Below are 19,032 nucleotides of genomic sequence, written 5' to 3'. Positions count from 1 at the left end.
TTTAATAGGATAGAATCCTGAGTACTTTCTTCCTCTGTAGTATCTATTATTATAAGAAAAGACATATTTTCACGATTTATCTTTTAGATTGCCGGCCAGTGATAGTGAATACATCTCTCCTGTAGAACAGTTTTCTCCATCCCTCGTCTCTCAGTATAATAGAGAGTTATCCCCCTCTCTAGCAGCACAATATAACAGAGAACTCTCACCCTCCCTACCCTCTCAGTATAAGAGAGAACTCTCTCCTTCCCTACCCTCTCAGTATAAGCGGGAACTCTCTCCTAACCCGTCTGCACAGTACAAACGTGACTTGTCAAAGTCAGGTAAATTCTAGTGACCTCGTAGCTTCTATTTTGATTTACGCACATATATGAAAAAAGCATATTCATTTTGTTACATACTAGACATTTTTTTTCTTCTATTGAGCTCTTTAAAATGAAAATTTATAATTGAAAACATGTAAAATTTACGTTAAATTTTACGTACGTTTCTTACTTCTGAAATCTGGTGTTGATAATGATTCAAACCTCATAGAGTAAATTAAGTAGGTTCCACAACTTTTTTGATAATGTAAGAATATTATATTTTAGGACAAGAACATTATATTTTAGGACAAGAATATTGTATTTTAGGACAAGAATATTGTATTTTAGGACGAGAATATTATATTTTAGGACAAGAATATTGTATTTTAGGACAAGAATATTATATTTTAGGACGAGTATATTATATTTTAGGACAAGAATATTATATCTTAGGACGAGAATATATTTTATAACCAGAATATTATATTTTAGGACAAGAATATTGTATTTTAGGACAAAAATATTATATTTTAGGACAAAAATATTATATTTTAGGACAAGAATATTATAGTTTAGGACAAGAATATTGTATTTTAGGACAAAAATATTGTATTTTAGGACAAGAATATTATCATCTTCCAACATCTCGTGTTTCTACCACGGGATTCTCTCCTTATCTACCCTCTCATCAGGTGATAGTTTGGATCAAGTTTAATTTCAATATCACCCTTTTAACTTATCTTTTTCATTAATGTCAAGTTGTATAAAAATTATTTTGTGAATTATTAAAAATAATTATTTTTCAAGTGTATTTAAATAAATTTTTGGCCATCAAGTATCAATAAGTTTTAACAACTTGCCTTTAGATGTTTAATTTTACTTATGTAGAAAACCAAAAATTCTTTATAAGTGTATAGATAATCTCCTCCCCCCTGCTCCCTGCAGTAGTATCTAACTATTATTATTATTATTATTGTTCTGTTTAGATAATCTCCCCCCCCCCTACTCCCTGCTCCCTATCCCTGCTCCCTGCAGCAATATCTAATTATTATTATTATTGTTCTGGTTAGATAATCTCCTCCCCCCTGCTACCTGCTCTCTGCAGCAATATCTAATTATTATTATTATTATTGTTCTGTTTAGATAATCTCCTCCCCCCCTACTCCCTGCTCCCTGCAGCAATATCTAACTATTATTATTATTATTGTTCTGTTTAGATAATCTCCTCCCCACGGTACTCCTCTCCTCCCCCCCTGCTCCCTGCAGCTGTATCTAATGACTCTGTGCTTGGTTCTCCTATACCCCGGCAGTATGAGGAACCAAGATTCTACCCTCCCCTGGAGCCACCTCAATCCTCTATATCTCCCACAGCCGGACTTTACAAACATTCACCTTCTCCTTCACATGATATGTTCAGGTTAGGATAATTATTAATAACTTATTTCTGCAAAATTTCAATGATTTTATTAAGAAAAATCTCCGTTTCGCAAAAATTGAAAAATTATCAAGATTTTTTTCATTTTTCATAGTCTAAATAAAAAAATGATTTTTAGGATACCTCCAAGCCATTTCCCGCACTCTTATCAGCCTTCACACTCTAACCAGCCTCCCTCTCCATATGCTAACCCAGGTAGACTTTAAGGATTTTAGGGTTTTAGGATTATAGGATTATAGAATTTAAGCAATTACGATTATGGATTTTAGGATTATAGTTTAAGCAATTTAGAATCATAGGATTTTATAGGCTTTTAAAGAATATATCAAAGAAAAAAGTTTCAGGATTAAAAGAATAAATCAAAGAAAAGTTTTATTATTTTTCTTAACAAAACATTGAAGGATTCAGTTTCATTTACCATTTTTTACTTTTCAAACAAAAAGCATTAATTATTTATAGGACTTTTCCCTCACTCTGTTGGGAATAGTTCTGTGCTACTCTCTCAACAGCTGGGGTATATTTATAAACATCAGGTAAAAATAATATTTAAATATGAAGTATAAAAATAAATTTAAAATAGCATAGTTCGACAGCAAATTTTATTTCTTTTATCTATATATCTTTGCAACCTGATTTTTTAGAACTTTGAAATCAAACAGTCAAAGTTGAAAATATCACAGGTTTTCATTTTTAGGTTATAAAGATAAAAAGAGTAGACAATTTTAGTTTTTCAATTCTGAAATTTAAGATTTTGAATTCTGGCCCTGAGACCAAAATTAGTCCGACTTTTGAATGATTGTCAACTTGGCATTTTTATCAAACGAGTTAAATTTTTATGAGGAAACAGGTGTGCATGGGTTGAACTGGTAAAAAAGTAAATCTTCTAAAATTAAGGCTAAGGATCTATATATATTTTTATTTGGATCTAGCCGATCTTTGATCTGCTCTGAAAAAAAATGGATCTGGATTTGGATCCAGACTGAGGTTTTTTATCTCTTTTTATTCCAATAATAATATTTGTTAAGGATGATAACTTGACACCTCCCACCTATGATGTATCTTCAGCCAGCAGAAGTTTGCACGGGGTCCACGGAATAAGGTAAGATTGTATGCATGACCATTATCCACTAACACATAACACTGGAACAGGCTTCGTACATTTTTACTCACAGTGCAATATTTAATTGAAGTTTAACACGACTAACTCACTTTACACTGCTTTCTAACTCATACTAATCAATCTTTATTTTTAACAAGCTCGCCAAATGGATTTGACAGTAAGTCTAATGCTTTGCAATCATTCTCACCGGTTAAAGAGAAAAGGTCAAAAAGTCTTCATCGAGGAAAGAAATCAAATTTTGGTACATTTCCCCGTAAGAAAAAAGAGCGTGATTCCAGCAGATATAGGTAAACAACATTTAAAATAAATCATTTGATTTTGAATTTATGTAAATGTCTGACAATTTCATATCAAACACATATTTTCATGCAGCCCAATTGGTGGAACTTTGCCAGGTAAAAAAACTAGAGAAAAATTACGCAAGGCAAGGGATTCTGGAAGTAGTGGCAACGATCGTGATCGGTCTTCAGGATCAAGAAAAAGTGGTGATAAAATGGTGAGAAAGCCCTCAAAGGAGCTGTTAAAAATTCAAAATGTGTCTGACAGCACTGATGAGGAAGATTTAAAACCTACAAGGAAAACTAACTCTCGAAGAAATGGTTCCCACTATTCTGAGCTAAAATCAAGCCAAGATCATCCTGATAGTCAGGAAACTGGGAATGATGATCAATGTGGACTCAGCTCTACTTCTAAGGAACAAAGCCCTAGAAATAGAATTAAAAAGAGTCCAAGCTTGGGACAAAAAAGTCCCCGACCAAAGAAGCCAAAAAGAAGTCCTGAGAGGTCCCAAAATAGCAATGCATCCTCCACAACATGTAAAAGTTTGAATTCTCAAATAAAGGACTATGTTAAATCCCCATCTAAGTCTCCTAGGCCTTTGTCAACATTTGATGCATTTAACCATACCAGCTCCTTGAAACTAAGTCATCTGCATAGCAGTCAGGATAAACCTAAACATGACAATCAAGGCAAGTATGACAGTTATTATGATTACTATCATCCAAGAAGATCATCAAGGGAGGTCCTGGATTTTACTTCAAACCGAAAGTCAACCAAAGACTTGACCAAAATTGAAGATGATGCTAGTGTAGTTGTGAAAAGAAATGCATTTAAAAGAGAAGGAAGAAGTAAAGAGGACAAAGATATGGGAGATTCAAGCAATAGGAAAATGTTAATTTAAAATTTAGTATTTTATTTTTATTAAACCTCAATATTTGACATAAATATGAATAATGAATATGTTTACTTTGCTTAAAATACATTTTTAGTAATTAGTAGTTTTGAAACCAAGTACAGTAGAAAATACTAGACACAATAAAAAGCTAAGGCTTCTCATAGAGAATCTATATGAATCAATAATAAAAGTTTCTACAATTAGCATTTAATTTGACAGATGGAAGGAAAGTGAGCATATGCAATGTCAGTGTATACCAAGCCCGAGTCCTAATCGTGAGGATAATAGGGATGGACGGGAAATATTTGATTTTACAAGTAAAAAGTTATCAAGTATGCAAGCAGGATCTAAAACCCTGCAAAGAAAAAAAGACTTGAAAGTTGAGAGCTCAAGAAAAGTTGAAAGCTGTGGATTATCAAAGTCTCCGCGGAGAAATGAAGACCGAAGTGTTTTTGATTTCGGTGGGAAGAAAGATTCTGGAAGCGAGGGGATCTACGGGAGAACAAATTATTCAAGACGTGAAGTTCTGGATTTTACATCAGGGAATGATTGATTTATTTTTCATTGAGACAAGTGATTGATCAGTCATTAACTTGGATCTTTTATGAGTGTTTATCCTTGGGGGTAAAGCTTACTAATAAAGTAGTAACTTATACTATATATATACTTTTATCATGTCCCCTAACTGATATTCTTCTTTGGAGGCCCATATGTTAATCCTGGCCGGCTGTACTTACTGACAAGATAAAAACTGTTCTTCAGTGAAAATTAAATGAATATTAGATAGATTAGTTGAGTAATTTTTGTAAAAACTTTAAGCACTTTTATCCCAATTTTTGAATTGCTCAGTTAGAATGTATTATCTAATCCTTCCGTAGGATCAGAGAGAAAGGAGACATCTGAATACAGTTCAACCAGTAGAGAGATTCTTGATTTCACATCTACCTCAAGGGTGGACACCAGTGGGACTGCAGGAACTTATAGATAGACATTTATTTGAATATAGTTAACTTGAAAGGAGTTTTCTTTTTTCTAGTAATTTTATGTTGGCGAGGTATTGATTCTAACTGAAGAAAGCTAACTATAATATAACAAGTGTAGGCTCAGAACTTGATGGGAAATCTAGACTGGCGGTAACAAGTGAAAACTCTGGAACTGAAGGAACTGATGGATACAGCGCTATGGGTGGAAGCAAATCAAGTTTCGACATGACAAGTGGACCTTCAGGGAGAGAGAGTAAGGCATCATTTGAATCTTCATACAGGAAAGAGCGTAAACCAGTTTATAAACTTGTACATGGAACCAGTGAAGAACCCCAGGAGGCTCTACCAGTCGTTGATCCCTACGAGGATAGCATCAAGGAAGGGTTCGGTAGCTCCCGTGGTGGAGGGGACGGACTTAGCTCTCAGAACAGCAGAGAAGATTTGGATAAAGTTCCCTCCGCCTTCTCTCCCCTCTCCTCTAGAGACACTATTGCTCCTCCAGACCTGTTTAACACCAACTCACGAGCTAGTAGCATGGACACCCAAGTAACCAGACCTGAGACTAGACTAGATATTTGGAGCAATGAGAAAACCTACACCTCACAGACTTTATCCAGACGTCAAAGCAAATCCCACTCACACAGTCGCAGTAAAAGATCAAGGAATAGGTCCCTCGAGATGGTTCTTGATGAAGCTCCTGTAGATAGTTCTGTGACTAAAAGTGATCAGATTAGATCTAGACATTTTTCTAAAAGTTTAGAAAGACCTAAGCCTAGAAGAGCAGACAGGTATAAGAACAACATCATTTAAGTCTTCTGCTCAGTTTGCAGTCATACCTAAGGTCTTCAATTCAAAACGTATATAATAAAATATATTTTTGAAAATTAAAGCATTTTTGTTTTAGCCTTCTTCTCTTATACTACAAGCCCCTTTAAAGTTAAGTATATTGATATGAACTTGGTCTAATTTGTTTCATTTTATCTTGGACAAGAAAATTTCCAACTTAAGTTTTTTCAATAAATAAAATTTGGTAATTTTCTTGTATTTTTAAACTAGAAATACTTTTATGTATTATTTTTTTTATATAAAATTGGCTAGTTTTCATTTTGTTCCTTTAATTTATGTAACATAACAAAACATATTCAGGCATCTTTCTACATTTAACAGTCAAAATGCACTGTTTCTTAGTGTTATAAAATATATAGGGATTAGAAAATTTTAGCTTGTGGCAAAGTTTCAAATCCTTTGCGCAAAGTTTCGGTAACTATATCTTAGTAAATTATCAAAATTACCGACAACACTTTAAATCCTTTGCGCGTAGTTTCAGTAACTATATCATCTTAGTAAATTATCAAAATTACCGACAACACTTTAAATCACTATTTAGCTAAAGTTATGAAGATTACGATGGAGGTTACATAAACTAACCTGAAAATACGAAAACAGTCCCTTTTATTGACTTAAACTTGGTGTATTCCAGGACTGATGAGCCTGTCCCGGCAACTCTCTGTGTATTATCATGAAGTAAATTCAGAAATACAGGGTTGCCCTCAAAAGATGAGATTTGTCCCAACTGGACAACATTTTTATTGTCTGTTTTCTTTAATTTCCTGCTTCTGTAAACTTGTTTTTTTTCTGAGGCAAATCATCAAATAAGCCATCTAGAGTTTATTTTCTCGCCAGAAGATTGATTTAAACTTGAAATTGTCTTGTCCTCAGAGCTTCAACTCGTCTTTACAGTCTCATCCTTAGTGGGTAACCCTGTATCTTTCCTCAGAATGCCTTACACACATCTTCCATATCTAATCCCTTTAATTTGATCAAAACTTAAAAGTCATGCACTGGGAAAACAAGATATTGTTAAATATATTTTAAAAAAGGAAAACATTTGGGTTAATTTCGAGAAAAATCATTTAATACATCCTTAAGTTAAAATCTAACTAAAGGTAAAAAATCTTCACTAATAATTTTTCAAAAACCAAAAACTCAAAAAATATATGAGAGAAAACACTTCATGTTTTGGGGGAAGAAATAGTAAGATTTTAAGCATAACTCATAAAGTTTATTCCAAATCCTTTTTTTTCACTTTTTTTCTATATAAACAATTTTATGTTGGAAGATATGTATGGAATTCTAAGCATTTTTGTTTTTCTTGCCTCACATTTTTTATCTTTTTCCTCCCTTCCCCCCCCCCTTTCCCCTATTTAGCTTTTATAATCTTATATAGGTTCTTTCCAAAGGACACTGGCATTTTTTTAGGACGTTTTCCTAGTTTATGAACTCTAAAATGTTGTTTTTTGATGTTGTGAAAATAAGTATTTAACCCTATTCCGACTGACATCTGGTTTACTCTAAATAGATTGTGTCGTCTGTTTAAAAAATCTACGCAAAATTTCTTTGCAGAAATTGTGCATTCTGTTTCCTTGTGTTGTAGGCTTTCCAAAGAGCTATCAATGTTTAGATCCAATGACTGGACATGGGTCTAAATTTGGATTTAGTCTGGTAAAGGTAAAGAAAGGGCAATTCAGGCAGTATGCCTGACGACTCGTGAAGTAGGTATAAAAGCCCAGCTTTTAGCCTAAAGTGAGGGACATGTGTTGAAAAGTCAAAAAATTTAACACCCCCCCCTCCCCCCTCCCCCTCTGTCGGAATAGGGATAAAAGTTCCAATTCGGAAAATGGCATTCCTTTTCATGTCAAAGCTTAAACTAATTAAAATATAAGTAGATAAATACCAGTTCAAGTAGAACTCCTCAATTTTGTTATTGTTAACACATTTAATGTTATGGCTGAAAATTGATATTGTTTTTAATGATCTGTTCTATATTGAAAATTATTCAAAAAATTAGGTTGCTTCGTGCCCTTCTTTTCAGTGTAGTTCTGGGCTGCTTTCTCGATGTACATATTTATTCCGAAGTACGTATAAGAATTGTTGCAGAATTATTCTCTTGCCAGTCACTCCCTTTAATGGAATGAGACAAAGATGAATAACTTAACAACTTATTGATGGATTCTAATTCTATAAAGTATGGATCAAATTATGGAGTCTATTTTCAAAAATTTGGATCTAAATGATGGATTATTTTTTTGTAAACGCCTGGATCCAATTTATGGATTCTATTTCTAATAAATCGTGGATCCAATTTCTAAACAAGCTTGGATCCAATTCATGGATTATATTCCTAAACAAGCGTGGATCCAATTCATGGATTATAATTCTAGTGGATCCAAATCATGGATTATATTTCTAAACAAGCGTGGATCCAGTTCATGGATTATAATTCTAGTGGATCCAAATCATGGATTATATTTCTAAACAAACGTGAATCCAATTCATGGATTATAATTCTAGTGGATCCAAATTATGGATTATATTTCTAAACAAGCGTGGATTCAAATTATGGATTATATTGCTAAACAAACGTGGATCCAATTCATGGATTATATTTCGAGTCGATCCAAATTTTGGATTATATTGCCAAACAAACGTGGATCCAATTCATGGATTATATTGCTAAACAAACGTGGATCCAATTCATGGATTATATTTCGAGTCGATCCAAATTTTGGATTATATTTCTAAACAAGCGTGGATTCAAATCAAGGATTTTTTATCTCTAACAAAATGTTGATCTAAAGTTTTGGAGCAGGGTATAAAAGTTTTAAAATATGGATTCTGAATTCATATATTAAGCTATTGCTTCTGTTTCTAAAAAAATACTAACCAGCATGTTTCAACTTTATGCATGGATTTTGCATGCTTTATTGTAAACTAAGTTTTATATTAAAAAACTTAGTTTCAACAAATCTTTAAAAATCACTTAATAGTTAAATATTAAAATATTAAAATATGGCCTGGCGCTTCTTAGTTAGAAAGAATGTTTGAAAGAAATGCAATAGTTTTTTCATTATTTTTGCTTAATTATTTCATCTGAACAAATGTTTGATCTAAAAACTACTTCGGAGTGATTTTCAGATATCTTAACATATAATTTTAGGCTTAGATGAAAAATTTTCAAAATAATACGAAAGCAATTTTCACAGGAGAAAAAAAAACTCCCTTTGTACAAAATTTTTTAGAAATATTTCATCTTGCCCTGAAATTTATTTATTTATAAATTATTTTATTTATCATAAGTTGTTATTTTTGCACATAGTGTTATTTTTGTTTGTAAACACAACGATGTTAGAAATATATGAACATTTTTTCATATCTTCTGGATTTTTAAATTATCTAAAAAAAGTCGTTAGTTTGAAAGATAATTAATTTTCTTATGGGGAGTATTTTGTTTCATAATTTGAATTTTACGATTTAATAGTTGACATAAAGCATTAAGTTTAATAAGCAATAAGTTTAATAAGCATTAAGTTTAATAAGCTAAGACACTATAAAGCATATGTTTTCATATTATCTGGATTTTTCAATTGGCCAAAAAAAAAGAGCTAATATTTTTATGGGAAATATTTTGGGTTGGTATTTTTAAATAGTGAACTAAAAGAATAATTTTTTATAAAAAAAATAAAAATTTTCAATTTTTTCAAAGTCCAAAGGTTTTTAGAATCAATTTATGATTAAGTTAATTTAAGTTGTTGTCAATCACTTAATACGTATATGTACTTGATATAGTTTAGATCAAAAGTTTAAAATTTGAATTAAAATTTTATTTTAGGATTCCTTCCAGCTCTATCCTTGGCTCTAGGAGCAGTTCAGGGTTCAAAATATCCACAGGAACCTTGTCATGCAACTCAGAAATAAATTTTCACAATTATTTTAAAAAACGATCGATTTTTTTCGAACAAACTTTTGAAAAAACTATCGTTTTTTACTGCAATAACGATTTTACTGAATCATTGTTCAGTAAGAAAACGAACAAAATATATGGAAAATTAATGATATTTTTGAGTACGTAGGAAATCAACGAATGAAATGGGTCGTTCACGAACAATAAAGGAACGAAATGAAAAATTCCGAACGTGTCCGGCCCATCTCTATCAGAGCGCTTTCTTAATCAAAAAGTTCTGGCTCCATCCGGGGTAAAAAAAAATAAAAACTACATTTTCACTACTTATTCAACTATTTTTTTCATACATACACCACCAGAAGTCAAAACTTTTGTAATTTGCTCTCAGTCCCCCCCCCCCTCCGACGAAAACAGCAATTTATTCTTAATTTTAAATCTTGAAAACCCTCTGGAAACCATATGTTTTACTGCACCAAGGGGGGAATTCCCCCCCCCCCCATGTATGCCTTTGGCTGTGTCTATTTGATTTGATAATGACGAGTGCGTTGTAGGAAGTATTGAGCGTCCATTTTCTGATCGTTCATCTCCGCTTCCAATTCCGTCCTACCATGTGGAAATATTAACCACAGGGAGGAGAACTAATAGAACATCAATAGGTAAAATCAAGTTTTTTAACAAATTTATTTTTTAAATTAAAATTTCAACAAAATTCTATAAAAAATTAGATGATAGCAGCTGCAAATATTTTCTTGTTCGTGCATCTTCCATCATGTTCGGCAAAAATATCCAGAAAATTCGGAAATAGGAAGACGACTTTTATTATCAAGTTATAACTTTTAAAACGCCCAATTAGCATGAAACCCAGCAATTGTGTAGTATAAACAGACCATTTCACTAAATTAGTGATTTAATAAGTGTAAAGTAAATCTATTTGTTATGTTACAACATTAAATACACCTAAATATTGATATAATGTCGTCTTCCTATTACAATGTTTCTGATTTTCACTGAATAAATAAAGGAATTTTGATTTTGACTGTCCTTGCCCAGATAGAGATTTTTCGGGTCCTTAAAATCACCTTCTATAAAAAAGTTTTTGAGTCTTGGTGTTTCTTTTTTCGCAAGCACTCCCTTGAAAGGGACATTCAGCGTAATTTCAACTGACCCGCCATGTACCTTTAAAAGCTTTGTCTGATCAAGTATGAATGAGACAGCAATGTTTAAAGTATTTTAAACAGATTCTTTTCATTTGTGTTTTCTTTACAAAAGTGACTTGCACATTTCTACTGTTGAAAACATTTAGGAATGATCCGATTTCAATTCCTTTAACCTGAGAAACACGAGAATATGTTTCATATTATTAATTAGATAAAGGTTTCACGTTGATTTTGGGCGTTGCCATTATTAAGATTACGCTTATAGTGTGCTGTTTTCTTTCAGGTATTCCATCTGAGCATAAACCCTCACACGGTGAAATTCGACAAATCCATATTGAGAAGAGTTCCGAGCAACTGGGGATAACTATAGAGGAGGGTGGGAACAGCAGGGGGGCAGGAGGAACCAGGGGGGTATTCGTCTCATCAGTTACACAGAAGAGCTTAGCATACCAGGCCGGGCTCAAGGTTGGAGACCAGCTTCTAGAGGTCTGCGGGATGAATCTTAGATGTGCTAACTATGATCTAGCAGCTAAGGTATCTATAGTTATTATTATTATAATTTTTATATTTTTTTTATTTTTAGTATTATTATTATTATTATTAAAAAATGCCCATTTCAATTGTGGAAATGTTCTCTTTTTATAATTAAAATCAAATGTTGTTGGAGGCTAATTTCTAAAATTTTGATCATTCATAAACCTTCCCTGGGGCGAGAAGCCTCACAAAAATTGGTTCGGATCAGTTCAGCTTTTTGATAGCTTTTTAATAGCTTTTTAATAGCTTTTTAAGTAGACTGTATTTCACGTTATATCAAGTGACTGATGAAATTTTTGAAATCTGATTATTTTTGTTTGCGGTTTCTTTCTACAAAAGTGAGTTGTGCGTATCTTGTTTAAGTTTAAAAAATAAAGGGTCGCTGAAATTTTCACCGAAAGTTCCTTTAATCAAAAATGTATTTAAAGTGTTTTATTACAGGTTCTACAAACAGTTCGGAACTCCTTAGATATCAAAGTTCAGTACAATCCTGATAAATTCCTACTCGACGAGGACTCCGGAAGTAATCAAGATGATGATGATGAGGAAGATGAAGAGTCTAGTGAGGAGGAAGAGGAGGAGGATGAGGAAGATATCCCTGTCCGTAAATCCTCTCCTAGATCCGGATCTCCTACGCCGCGGAATTCTCCTAAAATATCTCGGACTCTAGAGGTCCTCCCACCGTCCTCTAGTTCTACCCTACGAGGTCCAATACAACCCTCTTTATCCTCCAGCTCTACCCTAACCAGGCACCAGGTCCAGGCCATGGTCGCCCAGCTTGCCAGAAATCCGCCAAATCAGAACGAACACAGAAATACGCAAAACTTCGAAATGCTGAGAAATCCTCCAATATCGGACCATTCTCGCAGCCAGTCTACTCCCCATCCTGTTGAACGAAACGCCCAATCTCCGCACTACAGGGAGAAGATATCCCCTCAGTATCATGAGCCTAGACTTGTCTATCCTGTTATGAAAAAATCTGGTGACCTTGGTGTACGTCTGGTGGGCGGAAACGCCGTCGGAATATTTATTCACTCCGTCGACATTGATTCCCCGGCTTACAATATCGGTTTACGGTGCGCCGACCAGATTCTTGAATACAACGGAACAGATTTACGGCATGCTACGGCTGAGCAGGCGGCCTATGAGCTGGCTAAACCGGTTGAGAACGTGTCTATCTTGGCACAGTATTGTCCGGAAAAATACAATTTAGCTAAAGATCAACCAGGGGACAGCTACTACGTCAAAGCAATGTTTGACAGGTACAGTAGTTGGACTTCTTTTAAAGCCTTATTTGATTTACCCACAACGGATGAGAGTTCAGACTTCTATCTTTTATTCGTGCTTCTCTGAAAATTTTTTTTTTCTGTAGCCAAAAAATAAATGTGCCATGAAAGTATTTTATCAAAGACAAATGCGAGTTTCAGGTCGTCATTTAGGTCCAATCAATTGTGGGTAACCCTATATAGTACATAAAACATATTTAAGTGTTTTCGAACATTGTAATAGTTTCATGAGTTTTATATGATGAGCGTTATGAGATTCTAACAGAGTTTTCGAAAGATCGAACGGTCTGGATAAATTCAAATCTTCTGTATTCTGGATTTCTGTAACAGTTTGTCTTCATGATGTGGTTTTTAATAAGCCTATTCTATAATATTAATTAAAGTTTCATGAGTTTAACTAATATGTTTCATGAGATTTCAACAGATCAAATTATCTTTAATTCTTTTTGATAGGTCCAAATCAGCGGTAGGAGTTCTGTAACAGTGTATCTTTTTTGATGGCCTTTTCAGACTCCATTTCATATGTCCATCTTAAACATCTTTAATATTTTACCACTTTATTGTGTTTTATTATCTGTATCGTTTTGTTCAGATTCCCAGATTCTAACCAACCATTCCTGCTGCAGTTTAAAAAAGACGACATTCTGTTTGTTGAAAACACCATGTACAACGGAGTACCAGGTATACTTTAAAGTACTAGACTTCTTGATATTTATCCTCCAAAATGGACAATGACTCAGATATTTTACAATATAAACAGTAAACACGTCTTATTATCAAATGAATCCTAAAATTGTGCTCTATAATATTGCACTCTCAGCTCCGCTACCAAGTCTAGGCGGTCTCTCCCTTTAAACTATTTCTGAAAATAAATTTATACCATTCTCCTAAATTAAGGAGACTGGTCTGCGTGGCTGCTGGGACAGGATGGGGAAAAGAAGAACTGGGGGATAATCCCCAGCAAATACAAGGTCGAGGAGGAACTGCTTCTTAAGCGTCCTCTCAGCGAGATTGACAGCGACGGGACCCGGAGATCGTCAACCTCGATCAGACGATCCATTTTTAAACGCAGGTAAGATTGTTATATAATTGATGTTAGGTATTGATTAACCCTTTTCAAGCTGATATAGTACAAATCTATAACATTTTATACCTTATTGGAAAGACTTTGTTTGGGCTCTACATTAATAATCCTAAAATAATGCAAATTTCCAAAAATTCAAATATGTATTGCAAAATACATTTTCTTGTTTAGGAAAGGCACAAGGTCTAGCAGTAGAGACAGTAAGGAACTGGCTTCCTATTCTGATGTTTCATCTTTTGCATCCGAATCAGAGGGGGGAATATTTCAGGTACAGTACAGTACAGTACAGTACAGTATATTAATTTTAAGTACAGAATAGAAAATATTTAAATATTCGATGGAGTTTTGTGAAATTTGATTTTATTTTAAATTAAAAATTAAATTAATTTATATTTTTTTATTTACAGGAGGAGTCTCAAATATCTAGTTATGTGAGGGTAGAGAAGTTTGATTATATTATGACAAGGTTGGAATCTTTTTTGATTAAATTAAACTTTATCAAAATTAAATCATCAGAGATTTTATTTTACAAATATTGCATATTTTGAACTTACATGACTAAATTTCAAGTCGTTTTCAACTTCAGAGGGAAATTTCCGATTCACAACGGTACACCGATATCCTTAATAGCTTTNAAATGTTAGGCGTCTAATATCTAATTAATTATTTTAGACCAGTGTTGATAGTTGGTCCCCTAGCTGATGCGGTTGTAAACAAACTAGTTTCTGACCGGCCTCATACATTCGTCAGGTCGGTTGCTTGCGTAACATAATTATTTTTAATTTTAATTTAAACAAAATTGTATTAATAATTAGATATCAGCTGCAAGTATTTTAACAATTCCGTTTTTCTATATCTCCATTTTCTTCTTGTTCGTGCATCATCCATCATGTTCGGCTAATTTTAAAAAATAAAAAAAATTTTAATGACCTCCTTACAATTGCCGTTTTTGGCAAGTGGGTTGCATATTATTATCGTCATCCTCGCTGTCATCGTTATTGTCATCGTTAGTGTTATAATTGTTTTTTGACACTATCCATGTAATAATAAATTTTCAACCAATCATATGAATAATGATAATTAAAATCTTTGTTTTTGTATCATAAAAGTGATTCTAAATTACTGATGGAACAATCCTGTTTCACAATTACGTATATTTTGATAAAATCATCGAATATTCTAGATGCCAGCCACAGGTGATGGATTGCAATATGGCCGCCCTGGAGGCGGGAATGATGGAAAATACTTTCGTCGACTTCAGGAATAGAATACAAATAATCAATAAAATCAAAAATTTTCTAATGAAACAAAATGTCGTCAAAAAACCCAATAATTCCAAGAAGTTTTAAAATTATTAGGTTTTAGTTTTATGCTCCTAACCCAGAAGATTTTAATAAACATGGCTACCCACAAACTCTTAAATTATGACCACCCTAAGTATTATGCATTGATCGTGATCTTTCAGTGATCTATCAAACGATTTGGCCAAACAAATTAATAAGGATTGCAGTTGCAGGGATTCATGAATATATAGGAAACAGACAGTATACATTCCGTGCAGTCGTCTCTGAAGTCTCATCCTGTGTGGGTAACCCTGTATTACAATTATTACATACACAGTCCGTCAGATAATTTGTACATTGAATTGTATTGAAAGACAAAATCGAATCACTTGTCCACTAGTTGCCAAACATCCCCCTCCCCAAGTTGCCAAACATCCCCCTCACCTAGTTGCCAAACATCACCTAACTAGTTTATTTACTATTCCTTGAGTATAGAAGGCGGGGGGCTAACTATGATTGCACAACTTTCAACTCCATCAGAGAGATAAGCGCACAGGTAAATCTTTTTTATCGATCACACAGAAAATATCAAAGTTGTAAGTTAAATTACAACCTATTTTAGATAATATAGAAATATTTGTTACAACCCAGCATTGAAGAATAGAAGTAAAAACCAAGTGAAAGACTTGAGTTTTGGCTTGACCTAGTTTTATCTAATGTACATGTTGTAAAATCTATCATATTTTCATATTAACTGTAGTCTGGGTAGATTTATAAATTAAACTCACAATGGACATGAGATATTTACGTCAAGTTTGAGTTTTCGAAAAATTTGAAAACTTTTCTCATTGCATGAATTCCAAGCAATCAGAAGTCAACCAAAGACTTGGTCTTAAAAGTGCTTGCATTTAAATCAGGTCGGGTTTAACTTTGAAACTCTCAGCTCTGACTATTTTTTTGTTTTAGAACCAGCATTGTATCCTGGATATTTCTGTTTTAGAATCAGCATTGTATCCTGGATATTTCTGTTTTAGAATCTGCATTGTATCCTGGATATTTCTGTTTTAAATCAGCATTGTATCCTGGATATTTCTGTTTTAAATCAGCATTGTATCCTGGATATTTCTGTGTTAGAATCTGCATTGTATCCTGGATATTTCTGTTTTAGAATCAGCATTGTATCCTGGATATTTCTGTTTTAGAACCAGCATTGTATCCTGGATATTTCTGTGTTAGAATCTGCATTGTATCCTGGATATTTCTGTGTTAGAATCTGCATTGTATCCTGGATATTTCTGTGTTAGAATCAGCATTGTATCCTGGATATTTCTGTGTTAGAATCTGCATTGTATCCTGAATATTTCTGTTTTAAATCATCATCGTATCCTGGATATTTCTGTTTTAGAATTAGCATTGTATCCTGGATATTTCTGTGTTAGAATCTGCATTGTATCCTGGATATTTCTGTGTTAGAATCTGCATTGTATCCTGGATATTTCTGTTTTAAATCAGCATTGTATCCTGGATAGGATATTTCTGTTTTAGAATCAGCATTTTATCCTGGATATTTCTGTTTTAGAATCAGCATTGTATCCTGGATATTTCTGTTTTAGAATCAGCATTGTATCCTGGATATCCATCTTGGGTCGGTGGAGAGACTTCATCATAATCAGATATTCCCTATTGTCCTTCTCATCAAGTTTAAGAGTGTTAAACAAATTAAAGAGGTAATATCTTTAAACTAATTACTATAGTGTGATGAGTGTGATACTAATTTTAAAGAAATAATGAAATAATGCCGCGCACACAATCTGGTCTAGCTCCCAACAAGTATTGGCGGTATATTCAAACAAACCGTAGTGTTTAGTGCCATGTTTATCTGGACACCCTGTAAATTCTTTTTGATATTCTAGGTGAAGGATCCTCGCTACAACTCTGAGAAGATGACCCAGAAAGATGCAAAAAATAAGTTTGAGCTGAGCGCTAAGCTAGAACAGGAATATAGACATGTTATATCAGATGTTATTCAGGTTTATTTATTATTTACCAGAACCAAGATGGCGGTCTGAGCTCTCCAAGATGGGAGGGTTTTCAGATCCTTTCCTTATCTTCTCTTAACTTGCATTTACAGATAAATTTTAGAATGAATATTGGGTTTCAGAAGCGCTATCAGGAGAAAAGGGGGGGGCGATCTCCTTTGTTATAATGAGGTGTATAGTCAATCCCCTTTCAGTATTTTACAAGGGAAAAAAACAGACCAAAATGGTGAAAATTACCTAATATTCCCCGCCCCCACACACACATATTAATACTGTTAAAACAATCTTTTGAAATAAACATTTTAACTTTGACAACGAATTTTACTTCAAATATTTTGAAATTGTACATTGTAATACAATTCAAATAAAACAAAACGTTTTTTTTTAAATCACACTAAAACTGTTTTAATTTTTAATAACGATTTTTTAATGTTTAGGCGAGTGCTAACTTTATGCTGATGTGCACACAAATTGCGACAAAAATACAGCAGGAACAAAACAAACCCATTTGGGTCCCTACAGGAACCATTTGGTGAACAAGAAACCATTTGGTGAACAAGAATCCATTTGGTGAACAAGAGACTGTTCGGTTAACAAGAAACCATTTGGTGAATATGAAACCATTTGGTGAACAAAGAACCATTTGGTGAACAAGGAACCATTTGGTGAACAAGGAACCATTTTGTGAACAGGAAACCATTTGGCGAACAAGGAATCTTTTGGTGAACAAGAAACCATTTGGTGAACAATGAATCAAGTAGTGAATATGGTATCAATTGTTAAACATAGAACCATTTAGGGAACAAGGAACCATTGGGTGAACATGGAACCATTTGGTGAACAATAAACCATTTGGTGAACAAGAAACCATTAGGCGAACAAGGAACCATTTGGTGAACATGGAACCGTTTGTTTAACAAGGAACCATTTGGTGAACAGGAACCATTTGGTTAACATGGAATCATTTGGTAAACATTGAACCATTTGGTAAACAAGAAACCATTTGGTGCACAGGAACCTTTTGGTGAGCAAGAAAGTAGAAACCATTTGGCGGACAAGGAACTATTTGGTTAACATGGAATCATTTGGTGAACAAGAAGCCATTTGATAAACAAGAAACAATTTGGTAAACAAGGAACATATTGGTGAATAATGAACCAAGGACAAGGACAAGGAACCATTTACTGAACAAGAAACCAATTTGTGAACATGGAATCAATTAGGTAAACATAGAACCATTTGGTGAACAAGGAAACATGGAACCATATAGGAACAATTTGGTGAACATGGAATCATTTGCTGAACATTGAACCATTTTGTGAACAGGGTTCCATTTGGTGAACTTGGAACCATTTGGTGAACTTAGAACCATTCGGTGAACTTGGAACCATTGGGTAAACTTGGAACCATTTGGTAAACAAGAAACCATTTGGTGAACATGGAACCATCTGGTTAACATGGAACCATTTGGTGAACAAGGAACCATTTGGTGAACATGGAACCATATTGTGAACATCGAACCATTTGGTGAACATGGAAACATTTGGTATACAAGGAACCAATTGGTGAACAAGGAACCATTTTGTAAACATGGAACCATTTGATGGTTAATCTTTTATTTATTTATTAAAACTGTGAACTATTTATTGTTGATCATGATTTTCGATGACTATTCCAAAAAAGGCAGCTCTTAAACTTGATTCATTATTCATCCAATTTTATGATTTTGTCATCCAACTATGCATACATGTATATTGTATATTGTATAATATATACAAGAAAGATACACTAAGAACCCTCCATAAGAATTATAATATAGTTTCTCCTGGAGAAATATTAGCCAGACCTCATCTGATTGACATTGGGTTTGTTTATACTCGTCCCAGGAATT

The 19,032-nt window shown here is 33.6% G+C and overlaps 1 protein-coding gene across 1 annotated transcript in view; it reads left to right on the top strand.

Moving 5' to 3' along the window:
• Positions 1–18,351, top strand: part of LOC111696792 (disks large homolog 5) — a 62,166-nt gene extending 43,815 nt beyond the window's left edge. Inside the window, exons 30-49 of the mRNA XM_023466527.1 lie at positions 88–323; positions 924–997; positions 1,523–1,722; positions 1,859–1,935; positions 2,200–2,273; positions 2,766–2,839; positions 9,687–9,745; positions 10,310–10,414; positions 11,199–11,449; positions 11,891–12,711; positions 13,328–13,416; positions 13,633–13,807; positions 13,991–14,087; positions 14,227–14,285; positions 14,492–14,569; positions 15,003–15,080; positions 15,598–15,658; positions 16,716–16,829; positions 17,016–17,132; positions 17,579–18,351. Of these exons, the coding sequence (XP_023322295.1) occupies positions 88–323; positions 924–997; positions 1,523–1,722; positions 1,859–1,935; positions 2,200–2,273; positions 2,766–2,839; positions 9,687–9,745; positions 10,310–10,414; positions 11,199–11,449; positions 11,891–12,711; positions 13,328–13,416; positions 13,633–13,807; positions 13,991–14,087; positions 14,227–14,285; positions 14,492–14,569; positions 15,003–15,080; positions 15,598–15,658; positions 16,716–16,829; positions 17,016–17,132; positions 17,579–17,677 (2,938 nt within the window). The 3' untranslated portion in view covers positions 17,678–18,351. The remainder of the gene's footprint in view (positions 1–87; positions 324–923; positions 998–1,522; positions 1,723–1,858; positions 1,936–2,199; positions 2,274–2,765; positions 2,840–9,686; positions 9,746–10,309; positions 10,415–11,198; positions 11,450–11,890; positions 12,712–13,327; positions 13,417–13,632; positions 13,808–13,990; positions 14,088–14,226; positions 14,286–14,491; positions 14,570–15,002; positions 15,081–15,597; positions 15,659–16,715; positions 16,830–17,015; positions 17,133–17,578) is intronic.
• The last annotated feature ends 681 nt before the right edge of the window (positions 18,352–19,032 follow it).

This window comes from Eurytemora carolleeae, unplaced genomic scaffold, assembly GCF_000591075.1.
Source record: "Eurytemora carolleeae unplaced genomic scaffold, Eaff_2.0 scaffold108, whole genome shotgun sequence".
Taxonomy (NCBI): Eukaryota; Metazoa; Arthropoda; class Copepoda; order Calanoida; family Temoridae; genus Eurytemora; species Eurytemora carolleeae.
The sequence above is the reverse complement of the archived record's forward strand: the minus strand, read 5'-3'. Positions and strand labels throughout refer to the sequence as shown.